General features: G+C 37.9%; 2 protein-coding genes and 1 non-coding gene across 3 annotated transcripts in view; 2 read left to right on the top strand and 1 right to left on the bottom strand.

The window, feature by feature from the left end:
- LOC141619320 (rho GTPase-activating protein 7-like) overlaps window positions 1-11,794 on the top strand; it is a 29,220-nt gene extending 17,426 nt beyond the window's left edge. Inside the window, exons 15-22 of the mRNA XM_074436345.1 lie at window positions 8,190-8,239; window positions 8,423-8,483; window positions 8,573-8,656; window positions 9,244-9,357; window positions 9,452-9,588; window positions 9,772-9,841; window positions 10,494-10,697; window positions 11,217-11,794. Coding sequence (XP_074292446.1) covers window positions 8,190-8,239; window positions 8,423-8,483; window positions 8,573-8,656; window positions 9,244-9,357; window positions 9,452-9,588; window positions 9,772-9,841; window positions 10,494-10,697; window positions 11,217-11,402 — 906 coding nt within the window. The 3' untranslated portion in view covers window positions 11,403-11,794. The remainder of the gene's footprint in view (window positions 1-8,189; window positions 8,240-8,422; window positions 8,484-8,572; window positions 8,657-9,243; window positions 9,358-9,451; window positions 9,589-9,771; window positions 9,842-10,493; window positions 10,698-11,216) is intronic.
- Window positions 4,091-4,197, top strand: LOC141625291 (small nucleolar RNA R71). The gene has a single exon (XR_012535079.1). It is a non-coding gene; the product is annotated as a small nucleolar RNA R71 (small nucleolar RNA).
- Window positions 11,795-17,760: 5,966 nt separating the features above from the next.
- LOC141619318 (mogroside I-E synthase-like) lies at window positions 17,761-19,607 on the bottom strand. Its single transcript, XM_074436344.1, has 2 exons — window positions 18,887-19,607; window positions 17,761-18,674 (listed from the first exon to the last, which is right to left on the bottom strand). Exons 1-2 carry the CDS (start codon window positions 19,559-19,561, stop codon window positions 17,952-17,954), a joined length of 1,398 nt encoding a protein of 465 aa, XP_074292445.1. The 5' UTR covers window positions 19,562-19,607; the 3' UTR covers window positions 17,761-17,951.
- Between the last annotated feature and the right edge of the window lie 668 nt (window positions 19,608-20,275).

Genomic DNA, 20,275 nt, shown 5'->3' with positions numbered 1-20,275 from the left:
TAGTCAATTCCCCATACATCAAACAACTCCACCTCTAGAATGTAGTTCATTGGCATCTCATGCCTCCTTGAAATATTTCCGCTTCGTTGACACTTATCACACCCTTTGACGTAGGTTGCCACATCATGGAATAGGGAAGGCGATAAAACCGCATTGGAGCACCCTTGCGGCGGTCTTTCTTGAACTACCATGCCCTCCACTTGGCATATCATGGCAATGTGAAATTATCGGCTTCACCTCTTCACTTGGAATGCACCTCCGGATTATCCCATCCGCACAAGATTTGTATAAACAAGGCTCATCCCAAAAATATTGCCTTAGATCATGAAAGAATTTCTTCTTCTTATGTGAGTCATAATCATATGGGATTATCCCGGAGACCAAATAATTCACTATATCCGCATACCACGGTGCGTCACCCAAGCTTAGGGACAACAAGTGGTCATCGGGCAAGTGATCATTGATAGGAAGCCCATTGTCAACATTGAGGTTGATGTGCCGGGATAAATGATCGGCCACTACATTTTCAACTCCTTTCTTATCCCTAATCTCCATGTCAAACTCTTGGAGAAGTAATATCCACCTAATCAATCGAGGCTTGGACTCCTTCTTGATGAGCAAGTGTCTCAAAGCAACATGATCGGTGAACACTATTACCTTAGCTCCCACTAAATAGGTCCGGAACTTCTCCATTGCGAATACCACGGCCAAGAGCTCCTTTTCCGTTGTTGAGTAATTTGTTTGAGCATCATCTAGAGTTTTGCTTGCATAGTGAATTGCATGCACCTTTCCATCCTTCCTTTGGCCTAATACCGCGCCCAAGGCATGATCGCTCGCATCACACATCAACTCAAACGGCAAGCTCCAATCCGGAGGTTGTATAATAGGAGCACTCGTCAAAGCTTCCTTTAACCTATTGAAAGCATCAAGACAACGGTTAGAGAACACAAAAGGAGTATCTTTGGCTAACAACTCCTGGTCGAAGGGTCTCGATTAGAGAAGTCCTTGATGAAGCGGCGGTAAAAGCCCGCATGTCCAAGGAAGCTTCTCACCCCCTTGACATTGGTGGGGGGTGGGAGACTAGCAATGACTTCAATCTTAGCCTTATCAACTTCTATCCCACGATTGGACACTATGTGTCCCAACACAACACCTTCTTGTACCATGAAATGGCACTTCTCCCAATTAAGCACAAGGTTAGACTCTTGACACTTGCTCAAAACGTTCTCCAAATTCATTAAACAACTTTCAAAACTTTTCCCAACAACCGAGAAATCATCCATGAAAACTTCCATTTCTTGTTCAATGAAATCGGAGAAAATTGACATCATAGCTCTTTGAAAGGTAGACGGAGCATTACATAGTCCGAATGGCATCCTCCTATATGCATAGGTGCGAAGGGACAAGTAAAGGTGGTCTTTTCTTGGTCGCTTGGATGGATGGGGATTTGGAAAAATCCCGAATAGCCATCCAAGAAGCAAAAATAGTTGTGTTGAGCTAATCTTTCTAGCATTTGATCCATGAACGGTAAAGGAAAGTGATCCTTCCGGGTGGGCTTGTTCAACTTCCTATAGTCCACGCACATTCTCCACCCTGATTCTACCGTCCTTGTAGGAATCAATTCATTCTTGTCATTTCGCACTACCGTCATGCCTCCTTTTTTGGGAACTACATGAACCGGGCTTACCCACCTACTATCCGAAATAGGATAGATAATGCCCGCGTCAAGTAGCTTAAGGACTTCTTTCCTTACAACCTCTTTCATGATGGGATTAAGCCTTCTTTGTGGCTCAATTGAGGATGCATCCTCATTTTCAAGAAGAATTTTATGAGTACACAAAGAGGGACTAATCCCCTTGAGGTCACCAATAGTGTACCCAAGGACACCCTTGAACCTTTTGAGCAAAGAAATGAGTTTTGAGGTTTGGGTGTCATCAAGTGCACTATTGATGATGACGGGAAAAGTGGAATTATCTCCTAGAAATTCATACTTCAAAGAAGAAGGAAGTGGTTTAAGTTCAACCGTAGGAGGAGGCGTGGAACTCTCCTCCTTCTTACCGACTTCCAACACTTCAAATTTGGGAGCTTGTTCATGAATAGGAGCCGAATCCAACATCCACACATAAGCAAGAGTCTCAATATCTTTGTCATCGACCTCATACCCACTAACAAGACAAGTCTCCAAAGGATCCATGGAGGAAGCTTTCGGGTCATGTTCCTCCATAGGATTCTCAAGAATGTCAACAATGCAACAAGTGTCACCTAGAGAAGGAGCTTCCATGGACTTGTGGAGTTCAAATTCCACCCTATCCTCACCTACTTGCAAAGATAGTTTCCCACTCTTTACGTCGATCATAGCTCCCCCGGTGGCAAGACAAGGTCGCCCCAAAATAATTGGCACATTGTGATCCTCGGGCATATCCATAACAAAGAAATCACAAGGTATGACAAGCTTCCCAACAACCAAGGGTACATCTTCAATCACACCTATGGGAAACTTAACCGACCTATCGGCAAGTTGAAGCGAAACTCTAGTAGGTTTCAAGTCTCCCAAATCAAGCCTCTTGAATATAGAAAGTGGCATGAGGCTCACACTAGCCCCCAAATCACACAAAGCTCTTTTAATAGCCACCCCTTGGATAGAACAAGGGATAGAGAAACTCCCCGGATCTTCTAGCTTGTTAGGAAGCTTGTTGGTGTGAGTGAGTATAGCACTACATTCCTTAGAGAGGTTGATGGTTTGCACCTCCCCATTCTTCTTCTTCAAAGTGACAAGTTCCTTAAGAAACTTGCCATAAGATGGAATTTCGGTAATCATGTCAAGGAAAGGAATCGTGACATTCATTCCCTTCAAGATCTCCACAAACTTCTCATACTTCTTTTCAATTTTAGGCTTTGCAAGCCTTTGTGGAAAGGGTACCGGTGCTACATACTCCCTTGGTGGGGGAGTACATTCTTTTGCCTTAGTTGCAATAGGCTCATCTTGCTTTGGAGGGTCAACCATCTCCACCTCCTTAGACTTCTCCACCATAATCTCATCTTCTTGCACAACTTCAACCGGGTGCTCTTTCACCACTTCACTTGACACCCTCTTCCTCTTCCACTTAGGAGATTCCTCAACCTCCTCCAATTGCTTACCACTCCTCAAAAACACCGCATTCATTTCCCTTGGGTTAACCGTATTCCCCGGAAACTTCCCCGGATTTTGAGCCAATTGACTCAATTGTTGAGAAATTTGGGCCACATGAGTTTCCGTAGCCTTTTGTGATGCCCGTATTTCATCATTCACCCGGCTTTGTGAGGCAATGTGGTTATCAAGCTTTGAGTCGGATTTTTGATTTGCAATGACCAATTGTTCAAAAGCTTGTTCCCAAGATGGTTTTGAGGGTTTTGGAAGTTTTGGTTTTGTGGTTCGAAATTTTGGGTCAGTTGTTGATTGAAATTTTGCCCCTTGAAACCCCCAAATGGTTGTTGGTTTTGGGTGATGAATTGTTTCCCTTGGAAACCGGGTGGAATTTGTCTTTGGAATTGAGAGTTTTGATTGAACCTTGGTTGTTGTTGGGGTTGGGAAGTGGTTGGATTTTGAATGTTTTGTGAAGCATAAGACAAGAAAGGGTGAGTTCTTTTTCCATTGACAAATTGATTGTTGTTATTATTGTTGAACCCTTGTCTTGCACTTGTGGACTCCCAAATCCCATTTACTTGCTCATAGCATTCCTCACCTAGGGGTGCAATCAAGGGACACCCAATGGGAGTGTGTCCTTGTTCACCACACAACTCGCACGACAAGACTTGCCTCATATCGGAGCCCTTGGGTTTTGAATTTAGCAAAGCAACTTGTTGGGTGAGTTCATCTAGCATACCCTTAACTTCTACATTCAAAACCGAATTAGATTCCTTGCTCTTGCCTTTCCTCATTTGCCTATCACTTCCCCATTCCATAGTTCTTGAGGCCATCTCCTCAATTAGTTCCTTTGCCGCTTTATGCCCCAAAATGTCTAAGGCACCTTTCCCGGATCCCGCATCCAATGAAAGCCTTAGGTCTTGAGTCAACCCTTTGTAAAAATTGTTCACTAGCTCGGCCTCGGAGATGCCATGGTGAGGGCACAACCGTTGGAGCTTCTTATACCGTTCCCATGCCTCATATAAGGTCTCATCGTCTTCTTGAGTAAAGCTTTGTAGTTCACTCTTCACTTTCGCCGTTCTTGAGGGTGGGAAATACTTGTTCAAAAATGCCGATGCCAACTCATCCCATGTCTTGAAGGAGTCCGGGTCACAATTCTTCAACCAATCCTTGGCCGAACCCCTAAGAGAACGGGGGAACAACCTAAGGCGAACCGCGTCATCGGAAACCCCATTTGATTTGTACATATCACAATTTTCAAGGAAATCATTTAGATGATCATTTGGGTTCTCCAAGGGACCTCCTCCAAATTGGTTGTCTTGAACAAGGTTGAGCAAGGCATTTTTAATTTCAAAGTTATTAGCTTGAATTCGTGGCCTTTGGATGCTTGGATTGACTATGTGCTTAGGAGCCATAGTGTCTCTTATCGGAACCGGATCACCCATGGTGTTAGGCTCTTCTTCTAAAACCCCAAAAGGATTTTCAAACACCACTTCGGTAGCTTCTTGATGATTAACTTCTTCAATCGGTGGAATATCAAGTAAACCTCTTCTTCTTAATGAATTAAGTCTTCTTGCCGTGGCTTCAATTTCGCGGTCAAGTTGATATATCGGTTGACCTCGTCTTCGTCGCCTACTCATGCAAAAGACCTAAGCACTTGAAAGAAAAGATTAGTAACAAAGGACTTAGTCTAAACTAGAACAAAAACGATTAATATCAAGCCGTACTCCCCGGCAACGGCGCCAAAAACTTGATGGTCTCAAGTTAAACCTCGCAAGTGCACGATTTTATCGTTGTACACTTAAAAGGGTCGATCCCACAATACTCGACTAACAACCTAACCAACTTCCGTTGGTGGACAAGGGTCAAAAGCCGACACTACCCGGACACCAACCCTTAAGCATGAAAATTCCCCAAGACTACCCTAACCAATTTTCCCCACAAATTACCCATATCGGGTCAAACCGAGTCCTAGAAGGAGACTACTCACTAATCATGGTCCTAATTGCAAAATAAACAATAAAGATGGAAACTTTGGTCACGAACATAGTGAGGAGATGAATCTTACTACTAAACATGCAACAAATCAACAATTATTAAGAGAGAAAGAGATTAATTCTAATAACAAGGGTCAACTAATCTAAAAGGCACAATCTTTAACCAAATCAACTCAAAGATTAAGTCTTTGAGGACAACTATTCAAGGATGAACAAAAGAAAAAGAATCAAAACAAAGAGGAACAATGAAAAGATGAACAATGGTGAAAATAAGAACAACAAACAAACAACAACAATAGTTTTAACATAAACAATCAAACAAACAAGAAGGAAGAACAAAATGTAAACAAATGGAAATAGGGAAAGAATTAATACCAACACAAATGCAAAAGAGGGATTTGGAATAGAAATAATAAAGAAGGAAATCCTTCAATATCCTTCAATCTTCTTACAAACCCAAATTCAAACCCCAATTAATTGAAGAACTAGCTTAATTAGGGAATGATTAACAAAGAGATTAACAAAGTTTCAAACTTGAAAAGGGAAATATTCTGGATCTAGGGTTATGTGTCAAAGGGTTTAAGGAGAGGGGTATATATAGGTTACACAAGGATTAGGACCGAAATTGGAAATGGGCTTTGAAACACGTATATGCACTCCCGGCCGGTCAACCGGCCGCCGGTCATTTGACCGGCTGGGAGATCTCTGGAATTTTGAACGAGTTTTGGAGGTCATCAGGTGTGCACGGCCGGTCAACCGGCCGCCGGTCACTGACCGGCTGGGGCACCCTTGACTTCAATCTTGACTTTTGGCCTTTTGGAGGGACTCCTAGCCGGCTAGCCGGCCGCCGGTCATTTGACCGGCTGGGAGTTTCCTGTAACATTCTTCATTTTCTTTGTCTTCAAGGTCATAGTGTCTTCCCAGCCGGCCGCCGGGCCACCGGCTAGCCGGCCGCCGGGCCACCGGCTGGGGATGCTTCTTCATACTCCTTCCTTCATTTCCTTGTAAATGTACTCCCAGCCGGCTGCCGGCCTACCGGCTGAGGGTACTCCTCAGCATAATTCCCTTCATTTTTCATGCATAGCCTAGAAATCCCGTCTTTCTAGCTTCGTTTCGCCCGTTCCCGCCTCAATTTCTGCAAGGGGGCCAAAGTGTCATAGTAAAGGGAATCGGGACTAGAAATGAGAGTAAAGGGGGTACAAAACCGCCTTAAATGGGGTCGAATATGCATGAAAATAGAGGGAAAAAGAGTGCAAAATGGTCCTATATCACCCTTCTTGCACTTGTTCCTAATATTATATTAATACGTAATATCCAATTTATGCTACGCTCATAATCGAGTGTCTTATACATAGATCTAAGCAAGCACCATGATACAATATGTTCGAACTGGCTCACAGTTCTTCAGGGGTTGAGGGAAGGAACCCATTCACTGGGGATTTGGTTGCATCATAAGGCTTTGTTGCTCGTATGTTCATAATTAGCTGGATCCTGATCAGCTTGCATTAGTGCTCAGATAAGCTAGGCCCGATTAAAAGCCTATACGGGCCTGGTTGACATTGAGAAGAAATGGTGTCGGAGAGAGCAAATTCGAGGGATATTTTTCCATCCTATTCGATTCCTTTTACTTTTCTTTTGTTTAAAATTTTTTGAATTCATTTGAAATATTTTCTTTATTATCTTGCCAATTTTCTGTGTTACTTTTTCATCTTGAATTTTCTCCACCCATTTATCCTTTATATGCCTTCTTATCTACTCCGTATCATTCAAAAGGTCAAGGGTTTTCCTGATTTTTTACCCTTTTTCTTTCTCGCTGTTTTTTTTTTGCCTATATACTTCATCTTACTCTTGTGCTTTCCCTTCTCTTCACCTTCTCGTTTTTTCCCCACCATACTGTGACAGTTTCCATAAGATCTGTCGATCTCACTTTTTGGGGACTAACGACTAAGGCATTGTTGTTGTCTCTTGTTTGTGGGTAGATGGGAGAAATCTTAGGAGAGGATCTTAGAGCTAATGGGCAAGGGGATATATGTATTGGATACTATTGTACGAATAGAGTAGTGACAAACCTTCAGAGGAAGTGTTGGAGTTTGGACAACTCCCAGAAAATGAATTTATCCTTTCAGATACCAGTTTAGGGAATGAATAATTAGGAGCTTCGGGAAGATCAGGGTTTAGATGTAAACATTATGCTACTGGTTATCATGAATTCATGATGCAGTAATTGGTTATTGTGGCTTGCTCAGCTCTTGGGAAATATCATCAGAGCCATGTAGATCTGTCAAATTCTGGCTTGACCCGACCCGACCCATTTTAGGGTCAAGACCTAGAAATTTCGACCCGGCAACCCATTTGACCCGAACCCGAAATGACCCGTTATTTTAGAGTCGAAACCCGACCCGAACGGGTCGACCCGTTGGGTCAAATGTAAATCAAGAATTTTATCAAAATATTATTATTTATATATTATATTTGAAAAAATAGTTCAATTTATTTTTTTATTACTTAAAATTACAAACACGAATAAAAAGTTATTTTTTTTTTTAACTTAGTATAATATTTAATAATAAAATAATCATTAAAAATACTTTATTTTAAGAATTATGTCAATATGATTAATGTAAACATTGAATATGATTAAAATATTAATTTTAAATATGTTACATTTTTAAAAAATGTTTTTTTGATTAAAAAAATCGTTAAAAATAATTTCTTGACGCGTATTCTGACCCTAATCCCGACCCGCGACATGCGACCTGAACGACCCGACCCGTTTTCTGACCCGACCCGGGATCCGACCTTCCCGGCCCGTTTGACAGGTCTAGAGCCATGAGATTTGGCTATGTAAGTCAGCCTTCTGCAGTCTGAGACTCTGAGTTTGTCGTTACATTCATCAGAAATGGTGTTTTCAATGTTGTGTGTACCATACATGCGAGTTGATTGTATTTGGCTCTTTAGCCTAAGTTTCTTAATCCTCAGTTGTAATGCCTGTGCTGAGTATTAGCAGTTGTATTCTATGGCAAATTATCAGCTTAGTTACTTGAATAATACTCTGTTTGCCATTTCAGGCTCGTAAAACGCCATCTATGGAGTCAGTTGATTCTTCAGGAGAGGAAGAGTAAGAACCCTCCTTTCCTCTACTTCTCTCCTTGCTGAATCAAAGCTCTCAAATGCTTTTTCTTGTAGGAATGATTTTGGTTTATTCTATTCATTTTGTGGTTCTGATGCTAATTTCTTTGTTATTACTTTCCATATCATTGCTTATAAATTCATTATCAATTGCATCTCTGTTGTTGAACAGATTTGCCATCCAGAGGCTTGAGATCACGAAGAATGACTTGCGACACAGAATTGCAAAAGAGGTATACCGATAATATCTGAATGATGCGTTATATACTCACTGCATTTAATATAAGCAACAACTAAGCCAATTTTATAATTGGTTTTGCAGGCCCGCGGTAATGCAATATTACAAGCTAGCCTGGAAAGAAGAAAACAAGCTCTTCATGAGCGCCGCCTAGCACTTGAGCAAGATGTTGTTACATCTATTCTTTCAGTTTGCTGTTTGTTTAACGCTTCTATTAGTTAGCTGGTTATACCTATGTTAAATTTATGGAAGTACAAGTTTATTTATTTCTCATTTGTGAAGGGTAGATATCTGATAAAATAAGTAGCTGCTTGAGCAGTCTTTTCCTAACTGGTTTGTGCAACCTGTTGAAGTTTTTTTTTGGTTTATCCATTTTTTGTTAGTATTGTCTTCCTTTAACTGTACTTGTACAACAACATTACTCAAGTGTCTAAAGACTCTCACCTACGCCTGGCTAAGGGTTAGCCGAATGTGCACAACGTTAGTCATTAACTCATATCTTCACCTAACTCAAAGAGGTGTTTTGACGACCAAGAATGAAAATCACTTCCAGAATTGCATTGGCCCACTGATTTTACTTAATATAAGTAGTGCAAACAGATTATGTGTAAGAGCAGACAGTTTATGACCCTGTTGGTCTGTATATTCAAATACTGTTAATACTAATTTATTTTACCAGGTCAAGTAATTTATGTTTGACAGATAGTAACATGTAAGAATGTGTAAGCTGCATTCTTATAGATTTGTTCTCTCAGGTTCAAAGATTGCAAGAGCAGTTGCAAGCTGAAAGAGATCTTAGAGCTGCTCTGGAGGTGGGTCTAAGCATGTCGTCCGGGCAATTTTCAAGTTCCCGTGGTATGGATTCCAAGGTCGGTGTATATTCGCTTCCGTAGGAATTTGATGGCACTCTCCTAGTTTATTTTTCTCTTGCATGTACAATAATTATGTCTACTTATTGTGAAGACAAGGGCTGAGCTTGAGGAGATTGCTCTTGCTGAGGCCGATGTCGCCAGGCTGAAACAAAAGGTTGCTGAACTTCACCATCAACTCAATCAGCAACGGCAACATCAATTTGGCTCATTGTCTGATGCGCCTGATAGGTATGACCAAATGAGGGTGATTATTGTATTCTATATCCTTTTAGATGAATCAACCTGCTGTTTTGTGTAGCTTATAAGTGTTACGCAATACTCCATATATCACTTTGTTGAGTTCTTTTCCTTACTGAAATGCCAAACGGGATAAACCATCTTAGTTTTGCTCTTTTTTTTTTTTGTGAGCAGGAGAATTATTCAGCAAGATTTTGATACTACTCTGGCCTATTGCAATCATGAAAGAAAACAAAGGAATGAGGTACGCATCTTTCGTCTGATCCTTATTGGGTGTAAAAATTGCTCTAAGTTACTCTTCCGCTCTGCCGCACTCTCATTAAGTGCTTTAGAAGAGGAATGGGTGGGTCTGCATAATTTCCTTATTGCCGAAGCGTATATAATATTACTTTCTGGCCTATCTTCTTAGTTTTACAAAAAGTACGCCTCGGGCAGAATTTTAAGCTCATTGAGGCGCTAGCCAAAAGGCCTAGGTGCTTCTTAAATGCGCCTTGTAGATCAGGCGTAGCTGCGTGATTCATACTATTCAATTGTGCTCTTCTTTTTTGTCATATTATCAGCTTGTACTCCTTTTCATGTAAGCCCTCTTAAAAATCGAATAAATGAGATTGCCGCACAAAATATTTTATTGAAAATACAAATTCGTGGGAGCAAAAAAAAAGCTTTTATTTGTAGATTTTGCTGGTTGTCGAGCATGAAAATACCCATGTATGCCTGAAAATTTTTAGATTCTTTCTGAACCCAAAAAAATGCAGTGCAGTGCCTTCTCTTTCTTTTAACTCATACTTAGAAGCATGCACAAATGTCTTAGGAGGCCGTAGATTAGATTCCATTTTGATACTAGCAGGGGTGGGAATAACATGATAAGCTGTGTAACATAATGGATTTTGCTGTAGGATGGATTACTACTCCCAGAATGGAATAAAACTAAGGGACACATATTATCTGGCAGAAGCAGCAATAGGCAGCCGCGAAAGCAGTTCCGAGAGTCAACTAACTTGAGTGATTCAAAAAGCAATGAAGCATCGAACGGCATGTCTCTGGATGAGTTTGATTCTATTGATTCACCGTCCATGCCATCCACTTCCAGAGTGGCAGAGGTAACACTTCCGCTACCTCTATTGCATTTTGCTTTTATATTTGGTGGTGATTCTCTTGGAAGGTCGTACGGATGGTGACAGGGAGAATAGTGTATCTGCTTTGACCCCTCAAAAGTTTATTTTTAATAAAATGGAGTAGCGTTACAACATTGTTACTCTAGTGCGTCAATGGCGCTCCCACCAACTGTGAATCATGGGCTAGGACGTGAGTCTGGATCCTCTCCAGTTACTCGAGGTCTAGTACCTTTCTTAGCACAGAGGAAAGTAATTGGATGCAATTTCTTAATCACCCTATTCTGTGTCAAAAGAGGTACTGTACCTTCTTCACCAACCTGGGAGGACCTAGACATGTAGAACGAACGCAACCTTGCTCTTGTATCGAGAAACATAGACATACTGTTTCGAGTGACTATTCACTTTAATGTGCCATTTTACTTTCTTACATCGTCCAAAGAATAGCAAAAACAGATATCTAAATATGAAACAAAAGTAGTTACTTTGGTATATGCTGGTTTGTAGGCATTCGATTTTCCAAGACTTCCATCGGTAGCTTCATCGACATTAGTAGAATTAACAACTAGGCTTGACTTCTTCAAGGAGCGGCGATCTCAACTGATGGAGCAACTACACAGTCTAGATTTGAACTATGGTGTGGCTACTTCCCAAGACTATTTGTACAGACCATCTTCACCATCTTGGAGCTGATTCACGCATCCAACGCATGCCCAGATATCGAACAGACCTAAGATTGGTGCTTATTATTTGTACATTCTTTAACTGATTGCATATAGTTTATATATATCCTGTAATTTTGTGTTTTATTCATGTCTTCCCTCTTGCCGCTGTCCATTTTTAGAGAGTAACTATTTTTTTTGGGTGGTGCGTTTCGATTACGCGTTTACTGACAAGGATTTTCTCTCATTTCCTTTACTATTGTCTCTTTGGGTTCTGGATTGTAGAAATGTAGCATACTGTATAATTTTATCTGTATTTTTGTTGGTGTTAAAAGTAAACAGAAAAAAAATAAAATAAAAAGATTATGGTGATGTATTCAGTACAATATTAAGTGGAAATAGAGTTTTGGTTCTTTTGTCCCCTCCCTTGTTTCTTCATCCATTTTCTTCAGGCTTTTAGTTTTCTTCCTGTGTAATTTGGAACTGCCTTACCCCTTGTGTTGCTAGCACCTGGGTAAGATTGCGTGCATTTGATCTCCCTTGCCCTATAATTTGCGCGGGCCTTTGAGCCACTGAGTAATGTTGTGGGGTAATGTTGTACACTTGTACTCATGCAGCCATGCAGGAAGGCTATGTACTCAAGGTAAATAAAGAACTCTGTTGATGTATTCAGTAGTATACTTCATTTGTACTCCCTCCAATCCCCCTAAAACTAAAAGAATAAGAAAACACCAACTTTTTCCCGCTCAAATGCTCATACCTATAAGTGGCCTTTTTTTACATATTACTATGCTGGGCTTAGTATACGCTGTCAAATAATCTATAATGTTGTGAAATAAGGAGAGGAGAGAATTAGAGAGAATAGAGAGAGACAAAAACTGTATATTATTCCATTATGATGGGGTATATATACACATACATTGAGGGCAAAGTTTCCATAAGATAAAATATTCTAAGATATGGACATCCATATAATATTATACTATAATATTTCATAACACTCCCCCTTGGATGTCCATCACTGAAGAAGATGTCTCGTTAAAAACCTTACTAGAAAAAACCCTATGGGAAAAATGCTAGAAAGGAAAAGAGTACAATAATCTTCAAACGCGCATAATAATAGCTGCCTCGTTAAAACCTTTCCATGGAAAACCCAGTGGGACAAAACCATAGATAAGGAAAAAGAGTACAACTCGTGTCAACTCCCCCTGATGATTACATAACTTGATATATCTTGAAATGATTCATGCTTTGACATAACTTCTTGATTGTTGAAGTAGTACCCATTGTGGTTGATAAACTTGAATCTTCGATCGATAGAAATCCATGACAGCTTCGATATCATATTTCTTTGAGAACTCACCGTCTGGATATAATCATTTCATAATAACTCTTTGATCTTCAATTCAAAATAATACTTCCGTAATAGTGATATAGTTTCTCCTCAATAAACGACATAACATTATATGTCTAAAACAATTGTCATCTCAACAATCACGATGACATGACTATAGCGTAATAATGCGCTTATAGTGCTACCTCATTAAAAACCTTGCTAGGAAAAACCCGTTGGGACAAAAAACCTAGTCGAAGGGAAAAAGAGTGTAGCCATCATTCCTTAATTCCTTGTATTAAGGAGAATCAATCCGATAATTATTGAATACATCATCCAATTCATTTGAGCTATTTTCTTTGCTAAGCCACATATGTATGGATTGACATTCTCATTGTAGATTTTGACTACATTATTTTGCAATCGTTATGGTATTCTTGGACCATAAACTAATTTCACATGTTTAGCATGAAGCTCATTTAAATCATTATTCTCATATGCTCAAACTTCAGGTTGAGACAATAATAATTTCCTTCAAGTAAACTCTACATGAATTTAAATATTCCATTTTGGAAATAATCACGATAACATTTCAATCGTGTCGTAGAGGTTCATATATAATCATGAGTTCCCAAAACTCAAGAGGCTCCTATAGGGAGTTATCCTCGTTGGAATATCTCGTAAAATAACACTTCTCCTTTTTTAAACATTTATCCATTTAAAACTATATTATAAAACATGTTCATACATATGATGTAAAACTAATTCTAAACAACAGTTTATAACAATGCAATAATTTATATAAAATAAAATTAATTAATATGCAAATGAACTTAATCTCTAAATACACATGATGATGACTCGATAATGCAAACTGTACAGTTTCTTTTCCAATATTCATAACTTCAATTGACTTAAGGTCAATAGTTGGACATCTAGTCCATGAGCTCATTCATAATCATTGATTATGTGTCGACAATAAAATTGGACTTATTTATAAGATCCCCATTTTCTAGTCCATTAATTTCCGCGCGCAAATGCATATCGGTTCCTTAAACATATCGATATAATTTCAATATCTCGTGATATTGTCAGTACTGATGATCAATGATATCTGAATATATTTGGTACCATTTCTTTTTTATATAGGCCATCTATTATCATTCAGATATTTATGTCACTTTCAGGACATCCAAATTTTTTTACTCCATAGGAGCACCAACTGCCCATGCTTGCCGTTTTCTTATTACTTGAAATATGTGAACCGATATGACTCTCACACTACATTCCACGTGTGGCTATTGTTCAATTTGGCAAGAATCTAATTTTCATTACATATATTTTCTATGACTAATTTATAGCTCGCTATACCACATATAGGGCTAATCTGTCTATAATTAAATCATAGATTTTAATGTAACATATCACATTTTGATAAGGTGATAAAAGTGGTATCATAATACATCTTCATAACCAAATGAATGCCATCATTTCTTATTTCATGAACCTCTACTTGATGTATTTCATATTGAAAACAAACCACTGAACTTCAGGTCCAGTTGGGGATAATATACTTGTTTGTTTTTACCAGCTTTTCCTTATCATTCTCCCCCTAAGGTGGTAAAAACCATAACCACCTTAGACATTAATTTCTCATATCTCTTATAAGAATTTATATGGGCATTTTTGTACATTAACAAAATATTTCAGGGAGTAACATATAATGCAGTTGGATTTTAAGTGTGCTGAATCACAATGCCCAATTCGGAGACTAACGATTCCATGTAATAATCAAACTGTGATCTCCAATATTAAATATATACTCAGTCTTCGTGTAATGCCTTGCCTTTAATAAATTTACACGTGAGAGTTTCAGCACTTATATTTTCCTTAGGATAAACTTCAGGTTTATCAAAACGGGTATAATAAAAACCCGGATGGCCTTACTATGTCACATCTGAATTATTTCATGTCAACTTTCTAAGAATCCGGCCAGATAAATGATGTGACTTTGGACACAACAGGTGTCTCAATATTTAGGCAAGACTTATCAATATTCCAATAAGAAACATGACCATATTACTCTTAGAATATTTTCATATATACTTTTTTTTTCTCTTTGCGAATTTCAAAATTGTACGTTAATATATCTAACATGCCAAAAACTCATAAAATACTGACACACTAAACAAAATAATTAACAAATGGCTATCTATCAGTCACCGTAAAACAACAATTAATTAAAAAAATAAAAATAAACTTAATAATTATCATGTGCCAAATATAAACAGAAGCCATGGACAGCGATGCATATGAATTGATTAATAAATTACTAATACACCTTTAACCATATTAACAAAAAAACCTTACAATCAAAATATGGTGACTGGAGAGGCAGCTTCAAAATCATCTATATGGTCAGAAACTCAGAACATTGAAATAGAAAACTAAGTTTATACTCCGTACAAAATTACCGCATGATAGGGAAATTACTTGCTCTTGTCATAATTAACAAATTGACAACATAGTTATATAGAACAACTTACATGTTTAAGATAATACGTCTCCTTGTCTCTTTTTTTTTCAATTCAGTTGGTTAGATTTCATGTAGATGACATAAATGTGAAAAAAAAAATATCAAATATATTGTCAATATACTAGGCAAAAACTAATGCTATCCTTATTCACACAATTTAATCGTGTTGTCGTGTGTCAATTAATACTTATTTTACATTTGTGTTGACGACACAATCATAATAAAAACAACAATTTAAACTGAAAACGTACTCCGTAATATGCAAGATATGAAAAATGGAAATATGTAAACAATGTGAATTTTTGGTCACAAATCCCATTATCCTTAAATACTATGAATTTCTAGTCATAGTTTCATTATTTACAAACACTATCAACTTCAGGTCATAGTGCGAATGTCAATATTTCAACCCGTAAATAATTTTCCCTTTCTCATATCAAACTTCGAGCATATACGAGTCTCACGGGAATTTTCGTGAGATATTCACTTTTAAGCAATATTGTCATTTCTTTCAATGAACAAATTTGGCTCAATAAGGCCACATTATTAAGCTCAATTAAGGCTTCTTTACTTGCCTTATCAAATGCCACATTATTAGGCTTAATTAAGGCCGCAATATTAGGCTTATCATACCGCCATATTCTCGATCTTTGCTAGAGACAGAGTATTTATGAGATGTCACATTCACTTCAAGGAGTGGATCAAATTTTATATCTCATTATACTGTTCAATTTCAGGTGAACAAGAATCAATTCGCAAATAAAATTGCCTTTTATAAAGATCGCTTTAAATTGAACAGCGATTCATATACTCATAGACGTGGACTTCTAGCCACTTACACTTATACAATATGAATATATTGTACTGATGAGACGGTGTTAAATTATTACACACCTTTAAAACTTTGAACTTCTGGCCAAAGTTATAATACGGACATATTTCTCATCTTTATAAAATAAATATTTTGGAACTTGAGGCCAAAAATTATATGATATGTCCCTTTTTAAAAATTATATGATATGTCCCCTTTCAAAACTTGTATATGGAAGAAAATTGTACTAAAAAAACTTACAGAGGATGATAAGAATATAATGATGGTCATCTAGCCAAGAAAGACAAATTGCATGACAGAATAACATAAGAGGCTAAAGCAAAATAAGGGAATTCATTAATACTTAAAAGGTGGAACACAAATCAAGCGGCTATAATAAACAATGATTATCAACGACAAACGACAAAAAGGAAAGTGATTACCAAATTAATGTATGTTTGGATGCGAGAATTTAACAATGGTTAGGAAACGTATACAATTAAATTGATTTCCAAACCGAGTTCAATAAACATACCTCAATGATCAATATTTGAAGAAAGACGTGTATGATTATATTTGACGAAAGACATGTATGATTATGAGTTCGGATAAATTGATTTCTCCTACTCAGTTGGTTAGATTCGTGTTGATAACGTGTTGTGAAATAAGGAGAGGAGAGAATTAGAGAGAATAGAGAGAGACAAAAACTGTATATTATTCCATTATGATGGGGTATATATACACATACATTGAGGGCAAAGTTTCCATAAGATAGAATATTCTAAGATATGGACATCCATATAATATTATACTATAATATTTCATAACATATAACATATACAAGTCCACTAAAATCTATAACATTAGTACGCTGTCAAATAATCCTAAATTGAGTAATATATCATAGAGGAATGTATATGCAGCAAATAAGTATAACAATATCAATTAAAATATGCACTAAAAATATCAAAATTTTACATATCTTTGTAATAAAAATATACACCAAAACTATTCCTAATTATACAGCAAAATGATTCCTAATTATACTACTCAATAAAATTTTACATATCTTTGTAAAAATACATTCCTAATTATACTACTTAATAAAATCTTTCAATATACCCCTAACAACCTCTCCATAGTTAAGATCTTTTGATGAATCAGAGATGGTAGCATAAACATGTCATACAAAATATATTGAGATGGTAGCATAAACATGTCATAAATATCGTTCTTTAGCTCTCAAATACCGTGCTTTAGCACGGGATCTCAACTAGTTCACAATAAACCTCCCATTTCATTTTGGCACAAAAATTAAGGAAACACACTACCCCACCATATAATTAAATTTGGATCACACAAATACACTACCCCACCATACAATTAAATTTGGACTACACAAACACTTACCAAAAAAGGAAATAGGGAGGTTATTGTGAATAACCGAAAAAGGAAATATGGAGGTTTATTGTGAATTGGAGGGAGTATTATTTGTTTATTATAGCAAATTCAAGAAAACTTTGGAAAAGATAATTGAGAGCACATGAATTGTACTCCCTCCTAGTCTGAGTGTTGGTTCCCTTTCTTTTGGACATCAAAATTAAGGAAATGAATTTGGACCACACAAAACACCCTACCCCACATGGAATTGAATTTGGACCACACAAAACTTACAAAAAAAGGAAAGAGGAACCAACACCCGACTAGCATGGAAATAGAAAGAGGAATCAACACTCAGACTAGGAGTGAATATAAAATATGAAAATCAGTGAGAAATCGATGACATCTTTCGCCTGTTGAATGTTTACTTGTACAAATTCGTGTTGAAATGGCGTTCAACTGGTCAAGTACTACTCCATGGCGGATAACGACAATAATAACTAGAAGAACAAATTGAAGATTAAGAAGACGCAACCCATTCAATAATTTCATCAATATGCATATCAGAACTCCCTCCTTTATCCAATGCCTCCTTCGCAAACCCTCGCCACTTCGCGACATTCTCTTTAATCTTCTCCCCTTTCTGACCTTCCAAGATTTCGTCTAAACAACTCCTAATCTCCTTGCGAGTTACCAAACCATTCTGGTTCTCCTTAGGCATGATCCCAACACCCCACACCTTCTCAACTAAATGCGCGTCAACCAATTGGTCCAAGAATTGTGGCATTGCCAAAACCGGAACCCCAAAACTCAAAGCCTCTATAGTCGAGTTCCATCCACAATGACTCATAAAACACCCTACCGCTTCATGAGCTAAAACTTCCAATTGGGGTGCCCATGGTAAAACCATACCGTTGCCTGATATTTCCTCAATTAAGTTTCCCGGGAGCTTTTCCTGTTCTGTTTCCCTGACCACCCACAAGAAACTTGTTGCCCTTTCCTTTAACGCCTCGGCAATTTCTACCATTTGGTCACCGGTCAATCGCGCCACGCTTCCAAATGCAATGTACACAATAGACCTAGCCGGTTTGGTGCTTAACCACTTCATGCAATCTTCATTTGTTGGCTTGTATTGGTTGAAACCATAGTCAACATCATTTTCCATTTGTTTGTCTAGGTAAGTTGATGGTATTGTTGGTCCAATTGTCTTCACATTGCATATGTTTGATATCAACTTAAGAGCCTACAATGTAAAATTTGAAACACAAGTTCTTGTTTAGGTCCGTCTTAAATTTAAAATGAGTCAAATAAGATAGATGAGACAAAAGTTAACTATCTAAGGACTAACGGAAAATTTGTCTTATCCATTCAGCTAATCGAAGTGAGGTGTTACTTGACCTGTTTTAATCTTAAGACACAACACCGAATTGAATGCTGGAAGTGAATATAAATTACCTCTTCTTCAAGCTTATCAAAAGAATTGAGTAAAACAAAGTCAGCTTGAACAGCATTTCCATAGTCTTTCAACAACCATAGGACTAAAGGGTGGAGCCCCATTTTGTCACTAATATGAGAATTATAGTCACCATATGACAAAAATGACTTAGGAAGCTTTTTTACAATCAAATCCGGAGGGGGCAAAACCGAGGGCAATTCTATCTGTGTCCCGGCCCCTTGGGACTCTATGTGCATATAGTAATAACAAGCAAAAGAGGCGGCCGCAGCTGTGAAAAAAGCTGCGGCCGCCACTTTTTGTTGGCGCGCTACCATAAGGGCCCAATGTAAGCCCCCATGGTAAACCAACAAACACTTTTTATTACATGCTTGCTCTTTTTTAGTACTTAGGACTTTAGCTAGGTTCGGGGCTGCTTCAGCCTCGAACCTAGCCATACGGTCTTTAATATGGAGCGTGTTGTCGTTGGTGTCGTCGTAAATTGGCTCTAAGGTTATGGATTTGTAAGATGAGATATTAGGCATCAATTGTTGGGTGGTGTTAAATGTTGTGGCTATGGTAACATGGACATTTTTCCATGCTAGTCTTTTGGCAAATTGGACCATGGTGTTCATGTGTCCTTGACCATGATAAGGTAACATAATTACTTGGATTATTGTGTTATTTTCATTAGACATTTTTTTGAAGTTTTGAGGTTGAAAATCTTGGTTTACAATGCTTAAAATGTTCTTGTCTTTGCTTCAATCTTCTTAGTTTTGATCAAGGACCTTAATGTGACCCACGAGTAACTCGTGGACTACAACACTTAGCTAGTACTTAAACTACGTGACCTTTTTCATTTGTGTCCTACAAATCACTATAAAGGCCAACAATGAGTCTCACTTGTGACGGATATCTGTCATAAGCTTGTGACAGATTGATAAGTCAAGTATTATCCATATAGATAAATAAGACAAATCATGACAGTGGCGGATCTTGGAGTAGATAATAAGAAGGATTGAGATTTAAATTATTGACTTTGTGAGTCAATATTAAAAGTCAAGGGAGACCGACTAATAATTTTATACTATATATAAAAAAGCAGTGGGGTCAAACCCAAGAGTAAGATTATTGGTGGATCTTGAGACAAGACTCACATGAGTCTTAAGACAAGACTCACTAAAGACCCCCAATAATTTATCCAAGTCTTGACAAAGTCTTAAGTTGAGTCTTGGAAATTCAAGACTCTGTAAGAATTATCATATTAATTCTCTATTATGTGGACCTAATTACTGACGTCAGTCACTCTAATAGATAATAGCTAAATATGATGTTTCGGGTTTTTAGTCGGAGTAATAGACTAAGTGGATTACGGTTAATGTTTACAGGCCATTAACATATTAGGCCCGATT

The sequence above is a fragment of the Silene latifolia genome, chromosome X (genome assembly GCF_048544455.1).
Source record: "Silene latifolia isolate original U9 population chromosome X, ASM4854445v1, whole genome shotgun sequence".
NCBI lineage: Eukaryota > Viridiplantae > Streptophyta > Magnoliopsida > Caryophyllales > Caryophyllaceae > Silene > Silene latifolia.
The sequence above is the reverse complement of the archived record's forward strand: the minus strand, read 5'-3'. Positions and strand labels throughout refer to the sequence as shown.

What these genes read in the sequence shown, in the direction of transcription:
- LOC141619318 (XM_074436344.1), bottom strand. Translation starts at nt 19,561, where the DNA reads ATGTCTAATGAAAATAACACAATAATCCAAGTAATTATGTTACCTTAT. An exon ending in TTGATAAGCTTGAAGAAGAG is followed by an intron (nt 18,675 to 18,886) that starts GTAATTTATATT and finishes TTTACATTGTAG; the next exon opens with GCTCTTAAGTTGATATCAAA.